This window comes from Mustelus asterias, unplaced genomic scaffold (assembly GCF_964213995.1).
Source record: "Mustelus asterias unplaced genomic scaffold, sMusAst1.hap1.1 HAP1_SCAFFOLD_1875, whole genome shotgun sequence".
NCBI classification, from domain to species: domain Eukaryota; kingdom Metazoa; phylum Chordata; class Chondrichthyes; order Carcharhiniformes; family Triakidae; genus Mustelus; species Mustelus asterias.
In genome coordinates, this window is record NW_027591820.1 from 22669 (window position 1) to 38012 (window position 15344).

Consider the following 15344-nt stretch of genomic DNA (forward strand, 5'->3'; position numbering starts at 1 on the left):
AGGGCTGTGGCCTCCTCTCTCTACAGCACGACCATCCCATAATCCGCCAGGGTCTCCATCTACCCAGCCAGAAGGCAATAACGCCGATTTAAGTGGTTCAGTGAAGGGCGCCTGGTCAGGGAAGATCTGAATCAGGCACCGCCCCCCCCCCCCACCTCGAGGTCTGTCGATAACTAACGGAAATACCTGGTGGACATCTTCATCTCTCAGACTCAGAGTCAGAGAGGTTCACACCATGGAAACAGGCCCTTCGGCCCAACTTGTCCATGCCGCCACCTTTTTTTTAAACCCCTAAGCTAATCCCAATTGCCCGCGTTTGGCCCATATCCCTTGATACCCATCTTACCCATGTAACTATCTAAACGCTTTTTAAAAGACAAAATTGTACCCGTCTCTACTACTACCTCTGGCAGCTCGTTCCAGACACTCACCACCCTCTGTGTGAAACAATTGCCCCTCTGGACACTTGTGTATCTCTCCCCTCTCACCTTAAACCGATGCCCTCTAGTTTTAGACTCCCCTACCTTTGGGAAAAGATATTGACTATCTCGCTGATCTGTGCCCCTCATTATTTTATAGACCTCTATAAGATCACCCCTCAGCCTCCTGCGCTCCAGAGAAAAAAGTCCCAGTCTATCCAGCCTCTCCTTATAACTCAACTCATCAAGTCCCGGTAGCATCCTAGTAAGGTCTCAGTCACCTGGTTCAGTCGATGGGTCAACCTCGCTGCCCGGGTGAATATTAAATAAACAAAATGAAACCAAGCATGTAAGATGTGTTTAAACCGTAGGCTCCAGAGCAACAAACATACAGAGGTTGCTTCCATTTATTAACCGGGAACACAAAGTCTGCAGAATTCAGAGCAGAAAAAAAATTAATATCCAATAAAAACCCATGATGCAGCAGTCAATCATTTGGCACGACCTTTAACCCTCAACGGCAGGCAGAGTTTCCCGATTGGCTAAGCAGCAGGAAGGTGCCGTGATTGGCTGACGAGGCTGAATGAGAGTTGGGAGTTCGTTTTTCTCTCTCTATGGAGGGGGGGGGGGGGGGGGGGGGGGAGGGGGAGAGGGGGCAAGGGACAGAGAGGGGGGGGCGGGGGTGAGGGGAGAGAGGCGGGGGGGGTGGGGTGAGGGTGTGCGTGCGTGGCTGCCTCACGCTGTCAGTTGCGTTGGAAGGTGTTTTGTGCCGCTGCCCCAGCCGCCGTCCCCGCCGCGTTCCGCATGGCCTGGTTCGACATGACTCCGGCTGCCAGTTCCTCTTGTGCCTTCTGGAAGCTGGCACCAGTCCTTCGGTACAGCGAGTGAACCTGCAGCCAGGGAGGGAAAGCCATTACTGGGAGGCACACCGTTCCTCCCACTGCTTTAACTTAGAATGTGCTTAAACCCAAGGCCCACAAACCCAAATAACTCGGGGAGGAGTTTAGCTTATCAGTGTCACACGTCAGCTTACATTAACACTGCAATGAAGTTACTGTGAAATTCCCCCAGTCGCCGACACTCCTGTTCGGGTTACACTGAGGGAGAATTTAGCACAGCCGATGCACCCTAACCAGCACGTCTTTCGGACTGTGGGAGGAAACCGGAGCACCCGGAGGAAACACACACAGACACGGGGAGAACATGCAGACTCCACACAGACAGTGATCCAAGCCGGGAATCGAACCCGGGTCCCTGGCACTGTGAGGCAGCAGTGTTAACCCACTGTGTCCCTGTGAGGCAGCAGTGTTAACCACTGTGTCACCGTGTCACTGTGAGGCAGCAGTGTTAACCCACTGTGTCACCGTGTCGCTGTGAGGCAGCAGTGTTAACCCACTGTGTCACCGTGTCACTGTGAGACAGCAGTGTTAACCCACTGTGTCACCGTGAGGCAGCAGTGTTAACCCACTGTGTCACCGTGAGGCAGCAGTGTTAACCCACTGTGTCACCGTGTCACTGTGAGACAGCAGTGTTAACCCACTGTGTCACCGTGTCGCTGTGAGGCAGCAGTGTTAACCCACTGTGTCACCGTGTCACTGTGAGACAGCAGTGTTAACCCACTGTGTCACCGTGAGGCAGCAGTGTTAACCCACTGTGTCACCGTGAGGCAGCAGTGTTAACCCACTGTGTCACCGTGTCACTGTGAGGCAGCAGTGTTAACCCACTGTGTCACCGTGTCACTGAGAGGCAGCAGTGTTAACCCACTGTGTCACCGTGTCACTGTGTGGCAGCAGTGTTAACCCACTGTGTCACTGTGTCACTGTGAGACAGCAGTGTTAACCCACTGTGTCACCGTGTCACTGTGAGACAGCAGTGTTAACCCACTGTGCCACCGTGTCACTGTGAGGCAGCAGTGTTAACCCACTGTGTCACCGTGTCACTGTGAGGCAGCAGTGTTAACCCACTGTGTCACCGTGTCACTGTGAGGCAGCAGTGTTAACCCACTGTGTCACTGTGTCACTGTGAGGCAGCAGTGTTAACCCACTGTGTCACCGTGTCACTGTGAGACAGCAGTGTTAACCCACTGTGTCACCGTGTCACTGTGAGGGAGCAGTGTTAACCCACTGTGTCACTGTGTCACTGTGAGGCAGCAGTGTTAACCCACTGTGTCACCGTGTCACTGTGAGACAGCAGTGTTAACCCACTGTGTCACCGTGTCACTGTGAGACAGCAGTGTTAACCCACTGTGTCACCGTGTCACTGTGAGGGAGCAGTGTTAACCCACTGTGTCACCGTGTCACTGTGAGGCAGCAGTGTTAACCCACTGTGTCACCGTGGGGCAGCAGTGTTAACCCACTGTGTCACTGTGAGGGAGCAGTGTTAACCCACTGTGTCACCGTGGGGCAGCAGTGTTAACCCACTGTGTCACTGTGAGGGAGCAGTGTTAACCCACTGTGTCACCGTGTCACTGTGAGACAGCAGTGTTAACCCACTGTGTCACCGTGTCAATGTGAGACAGCAGTGTTAACCCACTGTGTCACCGTGTCACTGTGAGGCAGCAGTGTTAACCCACTGTGTCACCGTGTCACTGTGAGGCAGCAGTGTTAACCACTGTGTCACCGTGTCACTGTGAGGCAGCAGTGTTAACCCACTGTGTCACCGTGTCACTGTGAGGCAGCAGTGTTAACCCACTGTGTCACCGTGTCACTGTGAGGCAGCAGTGTTAACCCACTGTGTCACTGTGTCACTGTGAGGCAGCAGTGTTAACCCACTGTGTCACCGTGTCACTGTGAGACAGCAGTGTTAACCCACTGTGTCACCGTGTCACTGTGAGACAGCAGTGTTAACCCACTGTGTCACCGTGTCGCTGTGAGACAGCAGTGTTAACCCACTGTGTCACCGTGTCACTGTGAGACAGCAGTGTTAACCCACTGTGTCACCGTGTCACTGTGAGGCAGCAGTGTTAACCCACTGTGTCACCGTGTCACTGTGAGGCAGCAGTGTTAACCCACTGTGTCACCGTGGGGCAGCAGTGTTAACCCACTGTGTCACTGTGAGGGAGCAGTGTTAACCCACTGTGTCACCGTGGGGCAGCAGTGTTAACCCACTGTGTCACTGTGAGGGAGCAGTGTTAACCCACTGTGTCACCGTGTCACTGTGAGACAGCAGTGTTAACCCACTGTGTCACCGTGTCAATGTGAGACAGCAGTGTTAACCCACTGTGTCACCGTGTCACTGTGAGGCAGCAGTGTTAACCCACTGTGTCACCGTGTCACTGTGAGGCAGCAGTGTTAACCACTGTGTCACCGTGTCACTGTGAGGCAGCAGTGTTAACCCACTGTGTCACCGTGTCACTGTGAGGCAGCAGTGTTAACCCACTGTGTCACCGTGTCACTGTGAGGCAGCAGTGTTAACCCACTGTGTCACTGTGTCACTGTGAGGCAGCAGTGTTAACCCACTGTGTCACCGTGTCACTGTGAGGCAGCAGTGTTAACCCACTGTGTCACCGTGTCACTGTGAGACAGCAGTGTTAACCCACTGTGTCACCGTGTCGCTGTGAGACAGCAGTGTTAACCCACTGTGTCACCGTGTCACTGTGAGACAGCAGTGTTAACCCACTGTGTCACCGTGTCACTGTGAGGCAGCAGTGTTAACCCACTGTGTCACCGTGTCACTGTGAGGCAGCAGTGTTAACCCACTGTGTCACCGTGTCACTGTGAGACAGCAGTGTTAACCCACTGTGTCACCGTGTCGCTGTGAGACAGCAGTGTTAACCCACTGTGTCACCGTGTCACTGTGAGACAGCAGTGTTAACCCACTGTGTCACCGTGTCACTGTGAGGGAGCAGTGTTAACCCACTGTGTCACCGTGTCACTGTGAGGCAGCAGTGTTAACCCACTGTGTCACCGTGTCACTGTGAGACAGCAGTGTTAACCCACTGTGTCATCGTGTCACTGTGAGGGAGCAGTGTTAACCCACTGTGTCACCGTGTCACTGTGAGGCAGCAGTGTTAACCCACTGTGTCACCGTGTCACTGTGAGACAGCAGTGTTAACCCACTGTGTCACCGTGTCACTGTGAGGGAGCAGTGTTAACCCACTGTGTCACCGTGGGGCAGCAGTGTTAACCCACTGTGTCACTGTGAGGGAGCAGTGTTAACCCACTGTGTCACCGTGTCACTGTGAGGCAGCAGTGTTAACCCACTGTGTCACCGTGTCACTGTGAGGCAGCAGTGTTAACCCACTGTGTCACCGTGTCACTGTGAGGCAGCAGTGTTAACCCACTGTGTCACCGTGTCACTGTGAGACAGCAGTGTTAACCCACTGTGTCACCGTGTCACTGTGAGGCAGCAGTGTTAACCCACTGTGTCACCGTGTCACTGTGAGGCAGCAGTGTTAACCCACTGTGTCACCGTGTCACTGTGAGGCAGCAGTGTTAACCCACTGTGTCACCGTGTCACTGTGAGACAGCAGTGTTAACCCACTGTCTCACCGTGTCACTGTGAGACAGCAGTGTTAACCCACTGTGTCACCGTGTCACTGTGAGGCAGCAGTGTTAACCCACTGTGTCACCGTGGGGCAGCAGTGTTAACCCACTGTGTCACCGTGTCACTGTGAGACAGCAGTGTTAACCCACTGTGTCACCGTGTCACTGTGAGACAGCAGTGTTAACCCACTGTGCCACCGTGTCACTGTGAGGGAGCAGTGTTAACCCACTGTGTCACCGTGTCAATGTGAGACAGCAGTGTTAACCCACTGTGTCACCGTGTCACTGTGAGGCAGCAGTGTTAACCCACTGTGTCACCGTGTCACTGTGAGACAGCAGTGTTAACCCACTGTGTCACCGTGTCACTGTGAGGCAGCAGTGTTAACCCACTGTGTCACCGTGTCACTGTGAGGCAGCAGTGTTAACCCACTGTGTCACCGTGTCACTGTGAGGCAGCAGTGTTAACCCACTGTGTCACCGTGTCACTGTGAGGCAGCAGTGTTAACCCACTGTGTCACCGTGTCACTGTGAGGCAGCAGTGTTAACCCACTGTGTCACTGTGTCACTGTGAGACAGCAGTGTTAACCCACTGTGTCACCGTGTCACTGTGAGGCAGCAGTGTTAACCCACTGTGTCACCGTGTCACTGTGAGGCAGCAGTGTTAACCCACTGTGTCACCGTGTCACTGTGAGGCAGCAGTGTTAACCCACTGTGTCACCGTGTCACTGTGAGGGAGCAGTGTTAACCCACTGTGTCACCGTGTCACTGTGAGACAGCAGTGTTAACCCACTGTGTCACCGTGTCACTGTGAGGGAGCAGTGTTAACCCACTGTGTCACCGTGTCACTGTGAGGCAGCAGTGTTAACCCACTTTGTCACCGTGTCACTGTGAGGGAGCAGTGTTAACCCACTGTGCCACCGTGTCACTGTGAGGCAGCAGTGTTAACCCACTGTGTCACCGTGCCACTGTGAGGCAGCAGTGTTAACCCACTGTGTCACCGTGTCACTGTGAGGCAGCAGTGTTAACCCACTGTGTCACCGTGTCACTGTGAGGCAGCAGTGTTAACCCACTGTGTCACCGTGTCACTGTGAGGGAGCAGTGTTAACCCACTGTGTCACCGTGTCACTGTGAGACAGCAGTGTTAACCCACTGTGTCACCGTGTCACTGTGAGGCAGCAGTGTTAACCCACTGTGTCACCGTGTCACTGTGAGACAGCAGTGTTAACCCACTGTGTCACCGTGTCACTGTGAGGCAGCAGTGTTAACCCACTGTGTCACCGTGTCACTGTGAGACAGCAGTGTTAACCCACTGTGTCACCGTGTCGCTGTGAGGCAGCAGTGTTAACCCACTGTGTCACCGTGTCACTGTGAGACAGCAGTGTTAACCCACTGTGTCACCGTGTCACTGTGAGGGAGCAGTGTTAACCCACTGTGTCACCGTGTCACTGTGAGACAGCAGTGTTAACCCACTGTGTCACTGTGTCACTGTGAGACAGCAGTGTTAACCCACTGTGTCACCGTGTCACTGTGAGACAGCAGTGTTAACCCACTGTGTCACCGTGTCACTGTGAGACAGCAGTGTTAACCCACTGTGTCACCGTGTCACTGTGAGGCAGCAGTGTTAACCCACTGTGTCACCGTGTCACTGTGAGGCAGCAGTGTTAACCCACTGTGTCACCGTGTCACTGTGAGGCAGCAGTGTTAACCCACTGTGTCATCGTGTCACTGTGAGACAGCAGTGTTAACCCACTGTGTCACCGTGTCACTGTGAGGCAGCAGTGTTAACCCACTGTGTCATCGTGTCACTGTGAGACAGCAGTGTTAACCCACTGTGTCATCGTGTCACTGTGAGACAGCAGTGTTAACCCACTGTGTCATCGTGTCACTGTGAGACAGCAGTGTTAACCCACTGTGTCACCGTGTCACTGTGAGACAGCAGTGTTAACCCACTGTGTCACCGTGTCACTGTGAGGGAGCAGTGTTAACCCACTGTGTCACCGTGTCGCTGTGAGACAGCAGTGTTAACCCACTGTGTCACCGTGTCACTGTGAGGCAGCAGTGTTAACCCACTGTGTCACCGTGTCACTGTGAGGCAGCAGTGTTAACCCACTGTGTCATCGTGTCACTGTGAGGCAGCAGTGTTAACCCACTGTGTCATCGTGTCACTGTGAGACAGCAGTGTTAACCCACTGTGTCATCGTGTCACTGTGAGACAGCAGTGTTAACCCACTGTGTCACCGTGTCACTGTGAGACAGCAGTGTTAACCCACTGTGTCATCGTGTCACTGTGAGGCAGCAGTGTTAACCCACTGTGTCATCGTGTCACTGTGAGACAGCAGTGTTAACCCACTGTGTCACCGTGTCACTGTGAGACAGCAGTGTTAACCCACTGTGTCACCGTGTCACTGTGAGACAGCAGTGTTAACCCACTGTGTCACCGTGTCACTGTGAGGGAGCAGTGTTAACCCACTGTGTCACCGTGTCAATGTGAGACAGCAGTGTTAACCCACTGTGTCACCGTGTCGCTGTGAGGCAGCAGTGTTAACCCACTGTGTCACCGTGTCACTGTGAGGCAGCAGTGTTAACCCACTGTGTCATCGTGTCACTGTGAGACAGCAGTGTTAACCCACTGTGTCACCGTGTCACTGTGAGGGAGCAGTGTTAACCCACTGTGTCACCGTGTCACTGTGAGGGAGCAGTGTTAACCCACTGTGTCACCGTGTCACTGTGAGGCAGCAGTGTTAACCCACTGTGTCACCGTGTCACTGTGAGGGAGCAGTGTTAACCCACTGTGTCACCGTGTCAATGTGAGACAGCAGTGTTAACCCACTGTGTCACCGTGTCAATGTGAGACAGCAGTGTTAACCCACTGTGTCACCGTGTCACTGTGAGGCAGCAGTGTTAACCCACTGTGTCACCGTGTCAATGTGAGACAGCAGTGTTAACCCACTGTGTCACCGTGAGGCAGCAGTGTTAACCCACTGTGTCACCGTGTCGCTGTGAGGCAGCAGTGTTAACCCACTGTGTCACCGTGTCACTGTGAGGCAGCAGTGTTAACCCACTGTGTCACCGTGTCAATGTGAGACAGCAGTGTTAACCCACTGTGTCACTGTGTCACTGTGAGGCAGCAGTGTTAACCCACTGTGTCACCGTGTCACTGTGAGGCAGCAGTGTTAACCCACTGTGTCACCGTGTCAATGTGAGACAGCAGTGTTAACCCACTGTGTCACCGTGTCGCTGTGAGGCAGCAGTGTTAACCCACTGTGTCACCGTGTCACTGTGAGACAGCAGTGTTAACCCACTGTGTCACCGTGTCACTGTGAGGCAGCAGTGTTAACCCACTGTGTCACCGTGTCAATGTGAGACAGCAGTGTTAACCCACTGTGTCACCGTGTCACTGTGAGGGAGCAGTGTTAACCCACTGTGTCACCGTGTCAATGTGAGACAGCAGTGTTAACCCACTGTGTCACCGTGTCACTGTGAGGCAGCAGTGTTAACCCACTGTGTCACCGTGTCGCTGTGAGGCAGCAGTGTTAACCCAGTGTCACCGTGTCACTGTGAGACAGCAGTGTTAACCCACTGTGTCACCGTGTCACTGAGACAGCAGTGTTAACCCACTGTGTCACCGTGTCACTGTGAGGCAGCAGTGTTAACCCACTGTGTCACCGTGTCACTGTGAGGGAGCAGTGTTAACCCACTGTGTCACCGTGTCACTGTGAGGGAGCAGTGTTAACCCACTGTGTCACCGCGTCACTGTGAGGGAGCAGTGTTAACCCACTGTGCCACCATGTCACTGTGAGGCAGCAGTGTTAACCCACTGTGTCACCGTGTCACTGTGAGGCAGCAGTGTTAACCCACTGTGTCACCGTGTCACTGTGAGGCAGCAGTGTTAACCCACTGTGTCACCGTGTCACTGTGAGGCAGCAGTGTTAACCCACTGTGTCACTGTGAGACAGCAGTGTTAACCCACTGTGTCACCGTGTCACTGTGAGGCAGCAGTGTTAACCCACTGTGTCACCGTGTCACTGTGAGACAGCAGTGTTAACCCACTGTGTCACCGTGTCACTGTGAGACAGCAGTGTTAACCCACTGTGTCACCGTGTCACTGTGAGACAGCAGTGTTAACCCACTGTGTCACCGTGTCACTGTGAGGCAGCAGTGTTAACCCACTGTGTCACCGTGTCACTGTGAGGGAGCAGTGTTAACCCACTGTGCCACCATGTCACTGTGAGGCAGCAGTGTTAACCCACTGTGTCACCGTGTCACTGTGAGGCAGCAGTGTTAACCCACTGTGTCACCGTGTCACTGTGAGGCAGCAGTGTTAACCCACTGTGTCACCGTGTCACTGTGAGGCAGCAGTGTTAACCCACTGTGTCACCGTGTCACTGTGAGGCAGCAGTGTTAACCCACTGTGTCACCGTGTCACTGTGAGACAGCAGTGTTAACCCACTGTGTCACCGTGTCACTGTGAGGCAGCAGTGTTAACCCACTGTGTCACCGTGTCACTGTGAGGCAGCAGTGTTAACCCACTGTGTCACCGTGTCACTGTGAGGCAGCAGTGTTAACCCACGGTGTCACCGTGTCACTGTGAGGGAGCAGTGTTAACCCACTGTGTCACCGTGTCACTGTGAGGCAGCAGTGTTAACCCACTGTGTCACCGTGTCACTGTGAGACAGCAGTGTTAACCCACTGTGTCACCGTGTCACTGTGAGGCAGCAGTGTTAACCCACTGTGTCACCGTGTCACTGTGAGGCAGCAGTGTTAACCACTGTGTCACCGTGTCACTGTGAGGCAGCAGTGTTAACCCACTGTGTCACCGTGTCACTGTGAGGCAGCAGTGTTAACCCACTGTGTCACTGTGTCACTGTGAGGCAGCAGTGTTAACCCACTGTGTCACTGTGAGACAGCAGTGTTAACCCACTGTGTCACCGTGTCACTGTGAGACAGCAGTGTTAACCCACTGTGTCACTGTGAGACAGCAGTGTTAACCCACTGTGTCACCGTGTCACTGTGAGGGAGCAGTGTTAACCCACTGTGTCACCGTGTCACTGTGAGGCAGCAGTGTTAACCCACTGTGTCACCGTGTCACTGTGAGGCAGCAGTGTTAACCACTGTGTCACCGTGTCACTGTGAGGCAGCAGTGTTAACCCACTGTGTCACCGTGTCACTGTGAGGCAGCAGTGTTAACCCACTGTGTCACTGTGTCACTGTGCGGGAGCAGTGTTAACCCACTGTGTCACCGTGTCACTGTGAGGCAGCAGTGTTAACCCACTGTGTCACCATGTCACTGTGAGACAGCAGTGTTAACCCACTGTGTCACCGTGTCACTGTGAGACAGCAGTGTTAACCCACTGTGTCACCGTGTCACTGTGAGGCAGCAGTGTTAACCCACTGTGTCACCGTGTCACTGTGAGGCAGCTGTGTTAACTCACTGTGTCACCGTGTCACTGTGAGGCAGCAGTGTTAACCCACTGTGTCACCGTGTCACTGTGAGGCAGCAGTGTTAACCCACTGTCACCGTGTCACTGTGAGACAGCAGTGTTAACCCACTGTGTCACCGTGTCGCTGTGAGGCAGCAGTGCGAACCACTGTGTCACCGTGTCACTGTGAGACAGCAGTGTTAACCACTGTCACCGTGTCACTGTGAGGCAGCAGTGTTAACCCACTGTGTCACCGTGTCACTGTGAGACAGCAGTGTTAACCCACTGTGTCACCGTGTCACTGTGAGACAGCAGTGTTAACCCACTGTGTCACCGTGTCGCTGTGAGGCAGCAGTGTTAACCCACTGTGTCACCGTGTCACTGTGAGGCAGCAGTGTTAACCCACTGTGTCACCGTGTCACTGTGAGACAGCAGTGTTAACCACTGTGTCACCGTGTCACTGTGAGGCAGCAGTGTTAACCCACTGTGTCACCGTGTCACTGTGAGGCAGCAGTGTTAACCCACTGTGTCACCGTGTCACTGTGAGGGAGCAGTGTTAACCCACTGTGTCACTGTGTCACTGTGAGGGAGCAGTGTTAACCCACTGTGTCACCGTGTCACTGTGAGGCAGCAGTGTTAACCCACTGTGTCACCGTGTCACTGTGAGGGAGCAGTGTTAACCCACTGTGTCACCGTGTCACTGTGAGGCAGCAGTGTTAACCCACTGTGTCACCGTGTCACTGTGAGGCAGCAGTGTTAACCCACTGTGTCACTGTGAGGCAGCAGCGTTAACCCACTGTGTCACTGTGTCGCTGTGAGACAGCAGTGTTAACCCACTGTGTCACCGTGTCACTGTGAGACAGCAGTGTTAACCCACTGTGTCACCGTGTCACTGTGAGGCAGCAGTGTTAACCCACTGTGTCACTGTGAGGCAGCAGCGTTAACCCACTGTGTCACTGTGTCGCTGTGAGACAGCAGTGTTAACCCACTGTGTCACTGTGAGACAGCAGTGTTAACCCACTGTGTCACCGTGTCACTGTGAGACAGCAGTGTTAACCCACTGTGTCACCGTGTCACTGTGAGACAGCAGTGTTAACCCACTGTGTCACCGTGTCACTGTGAGGCAGCAGTGTTAACCCACTGTGCCACCGTGTCGCTGTGAGGCAGCAGTGTTAACCACTGTGTCACCGTGTCGCTGTGAGGCAGCAGTGTTAACCCACTGTGTCACCGTGTCACTGTGAGGCAGCAGTGCTAACCGCTGTGCCACCGTGTCACTGTGAGGCAGCAGTGTTAACCCACTGTGTCACTGTGAGGGCGCAGTGTTAACCCACTGTGTCACCGTGTCACTGTGAGGCAGCAGTGTTAACCCACTGTGTCACCGTGTCACTGTGAGGCAGCAGTGCTAACCGCTGTGCCACCGTGTCACTGTGAGGCAGCAGTGTTAACCCACTGTGTCACCGTGTCACTGTGAGGCAGCAGTGTTAACCCACTGTGTCACCGTGTCACTGTGAGACAGCAGTGTTAACCACTGTGTCACCGTGTCACTGTGAGGCAGCAGTGTTAACCCACTGTGTCACTGTGTCACTGTGAGACAGCAGTGTTAACCCACTGTGTCACCGTGTCACTGTGAGGCAGCAGTGTTAACCCACTCTGTCACCGTGTCACTGTGAGGGAGCAGTGTTAACCCACTGTGTCACCGTGTCACTGTGAGGCAGCAGTGTTAACCCACTGTGTCACCGTGTCACTGTGAGGGAGCAGTGTTAACCACTGTGTCACCGTGTCACTGTGAGACAGCAGTGTTAACCCACTGTGTCACCGTGTCACTGTGAGGCAGCAGTGTTAACCCACTGTGTCACCGTGTCACTGTGAGGGAGCAGTGTTAACCACTGTGTCACCGTGTCACTGTGAGACAGCAGTGTTAACCCACTCTGTCACCGTGTCACTGTGAGGGAGCAGTGTTAACCCACTGTGTCACCGTGTCACTGTGAGGCAGCAGTGTTAACCCACTGTGTCACCGTGTCACTGTGAGGGAGCAGTGTTAACCCACTGTGTCACCGTGTCACTGTGAGGGAGCAGTGTTAACCACTGTGTCACCGTGTCACTGTGAGGGAGCAGTGTTAACCACTGTGTCACCGTGTCACTGTGAGACAGCAGTGTTAACCCACTGTGTCACCGTGTCACTGTGAGGCAGCAGTGTTAACCCACTGTGTCACCGTGTCACTGTGAGACAGCAGTGTTAACCCACTGTGTCACCGTGTCACTGTGAGGGAGCAGTGTTAACCCACTGTGTCACCGTGTCACTGTGAGGGAGCAGTGTTAACCCACTGTGTCACCGTGTCACTGTGAGACAGCAGTGTTAACCCACTGTGTCACCGTGTCACTGTGAGACAGCAGTGTTAACCCACTGTGTCACCGTGTCACTGTGAGACAGCAGTGTTAACCCACTGTGCCACCGTGTCGCTGTGAGGGAGCAGTGTTAACCCACTGTGTCACCGTGTCACTGTGAGGCAGCAGTGTTAACCCACTGTGTCACCGTGTCACTGTGAGGCAGCAGTGTTAACCCACTGTGTCACCGTGTCGCTGTGAGACAGCAGTGTTAACCCACTGTGTCACCGTGTCGCTGTGAGGCAGCAGTGTTAACCCACTGTGTCATCGTGTCACTGTGAGACAGCAGTGTTAACCCACTGTGTCACCGTGTCACTGTGAGGGAGCAGTGTTAACCCACTGTGTCACCGTGTCACTGTGAGGCAGCAGTGTTAACCCACTGTGTCACCGTGTAACTGTGAGGCAGCAGTGTTAACCCACTGTGTCACCGTGTCACTGTGAGGCAGCAGTGTTAACTCACTGTGTCACCGTGTCACTGTGAGGCAGCAGTGTTAACCCACTGTGTCACCGTGTCACTGTGAGGCAGCAGTGTTAACCCACTGTCACCGTGTCACTGTGAGACAGCAGTGTTAACCCACTGTGTCACCGTGTCGCTGTGAGGCAGCAGTGCGAACCACTGTGTCACCGTGTCACTGTGAGACAGCAGTGTTAACCCACTGTGTCACCGTGTCACTGTGAGACAGCAGTGTTAACCCACTGTGTCACCGTGTCACTGTGAGACAGCAGTGTTAACCACTGTGTCACCGTGTCACTGTGAGGCAGCAGTGTTAACCCACTGTGTCACCGTGTCACTGTGAGACAGCAGTGTTAACCCACTGTGTCACCGTGTCACTGTGAGACAGCAGTGTTAACCCACTGTGTCACCGTGTCGCTGTGAGGCAGCAGTGTTAACCCACTGTGTCACCGTGTCACTGTGAGGCAGCAGTGTTAACCCACTGTGTCACCGTGTCACTGTGAGGCAGCAGTGTTAACCCACTGTGTCACCGTGTCACTGTGAGGGAGCAGTGTTAACCCACTGTGTCACCGTGTCACTGTGAGGGAGCAGTGTTAACCCACTGTGTCACCGTGTCACTGTGAGGCAGCAGTGTTAACCCACTGTGTCACCGTGTCACTGTGAGACAGCAGTGTTAACCCACTGTGTCACCGTGTCACTGTGAGGCAGCAGTGTTAACCCACTGTGTCACCGTGTCACTGTGAGGCAGCAGTGTTAACCCACTGTGTCACCGTGTCACTGTGAGACAGCAGTGTTAACCCACTGTGTCACCGTGTCACTGTGAGACAGCAGTGTTAACCCACTGTGTCACCGTGTCACTGTGAGGCAGCAGTGTTAACCCACTGTGTCACTGTGAGGCAGCAGCGTTAACCCACTGTGTCACTGTGGCGCTGTGAGACAGCAGTGTTAACCCACTGTGTCACTGTGAGACAGCAGTGTTAACCCACTGTGTCACCGTGTCACTGTGAGACAGCAGTGTTAACCCACTGTGTCACCGTGTCACTGTGAGACAGCAGTGTTAACCCACTGTGTCACCGTGTCACTGTGAGGCAGCAGTGTTAACCCACTGTGTCACCGTGTCACTGTGAGACAGCAGTGTTAACCCACTGTGTCACCGTGTCACTGTGAGACAGCAGTGTTAACCCACTGTGTCACCGTGTCACTGTGAGGCAGCAGTGTTAACCCACTGTGCCACCGTGTCGCTGTGAGGCAGCAGTGTTAACCCACTGTGTCACCGTGTCACTGTGAGGCAGCAGTGCTAACCGCTGTGCCACCGTGTCACTGTGAGGCAGCAGTGTTAACCCACTGTGTCACTGTGAGGGCGCAGTGTTAACCCACTGTGTCACCGTGTCACTGTGAGGCAGCAGTGTTAACCCACTGTGTCACCGTGTCACTGTGAGGCAGCAGTGTTAACCCACTGTGTCACCGTGTCACTGTGAGACAGCAGTGTTAACCACTGTGTCACCGTGTCACTGCGAGGCAGCAGTGTTAACCCACTGTGTCACCGTGTCACTGTGAGACAGCAGTGTTAACCCACTGTGTCACTGTGAGACAGCAGTGTTAACCCACTGTGTCACCGTGTCACTGTGAGGCAGCAGTGTTAACCCACTCTGTCACCGTGTCACTGTGAGGGAGCAGTGTTAACCCACTGTGTCACCGTGTCACTGTGAGGCAGCAGTGTTAACCCACTGTGTCACCGTGTCACTGTGAGGGAGCAGTGTTAACCACTGTGTCACCGTGTCACTGTGAGACAGCAGCGTTAACCCACTGTGTCACCGTGTCACTGTGAGGCAGCAGTGTTAACCCACTGTGTCACCGTGTCACTGTGAGGGAGCAGTGTTAACCACTGTGTCACCGTGTCACTGTGAGACAGCAGTGTTAACCCACTGTGTCACCGTGTCACTGTGAGGGAGCAGTGTTAACCCACTGTGTCACCGTGTCACTGTGAGGCAGCAGTGTTAACCCACTGTGTCACCGTGTCACTGTGAGGGAGCAGTGTTAACCCACTGTGTCACCGTGTCACTGTGAGGGAGCAGTGTTAACCACTGTGTCACCGTGTCACTGTGAGGGAGCAGTGTTAACCACTGTGTCACCGTGTCACTGTGAGACAGCAGTGTTAACCCACTGTGTCACCGTGTCACTG

At 54.0% G+C, this 15344-nt stretch overlaps 1 protein-coding gene across 2 annotated transcripts in view; it reads right to left on the bottom strand.

The window, feature by feature from the left end:
- Nucleotides 1–774: 774 nt before the first annotated feature.
- Nucleotides 775–15344, bottom strand: part of LOC144488808 (secretory carrier-associated membrane protein 3-like) — a 34162-nt gene continuing 19592 nt past the window's right edge. The window contains exon 8 of one of the 2 annotated variants that reach the window (XM_078206908.1): nt 775–1309. In XM_078206908.1, the coding sequence (XP_078063034.1) occupies nt 1163–1309 (147 nt within the window). In that variant the 3' untranslated portion in view covers nt 775–1162. The remainder of the gene's footprint in view (nt 1310–15344) is intronic. The other variant, XM_078206909.1, reaches the window with a different exon arrangement.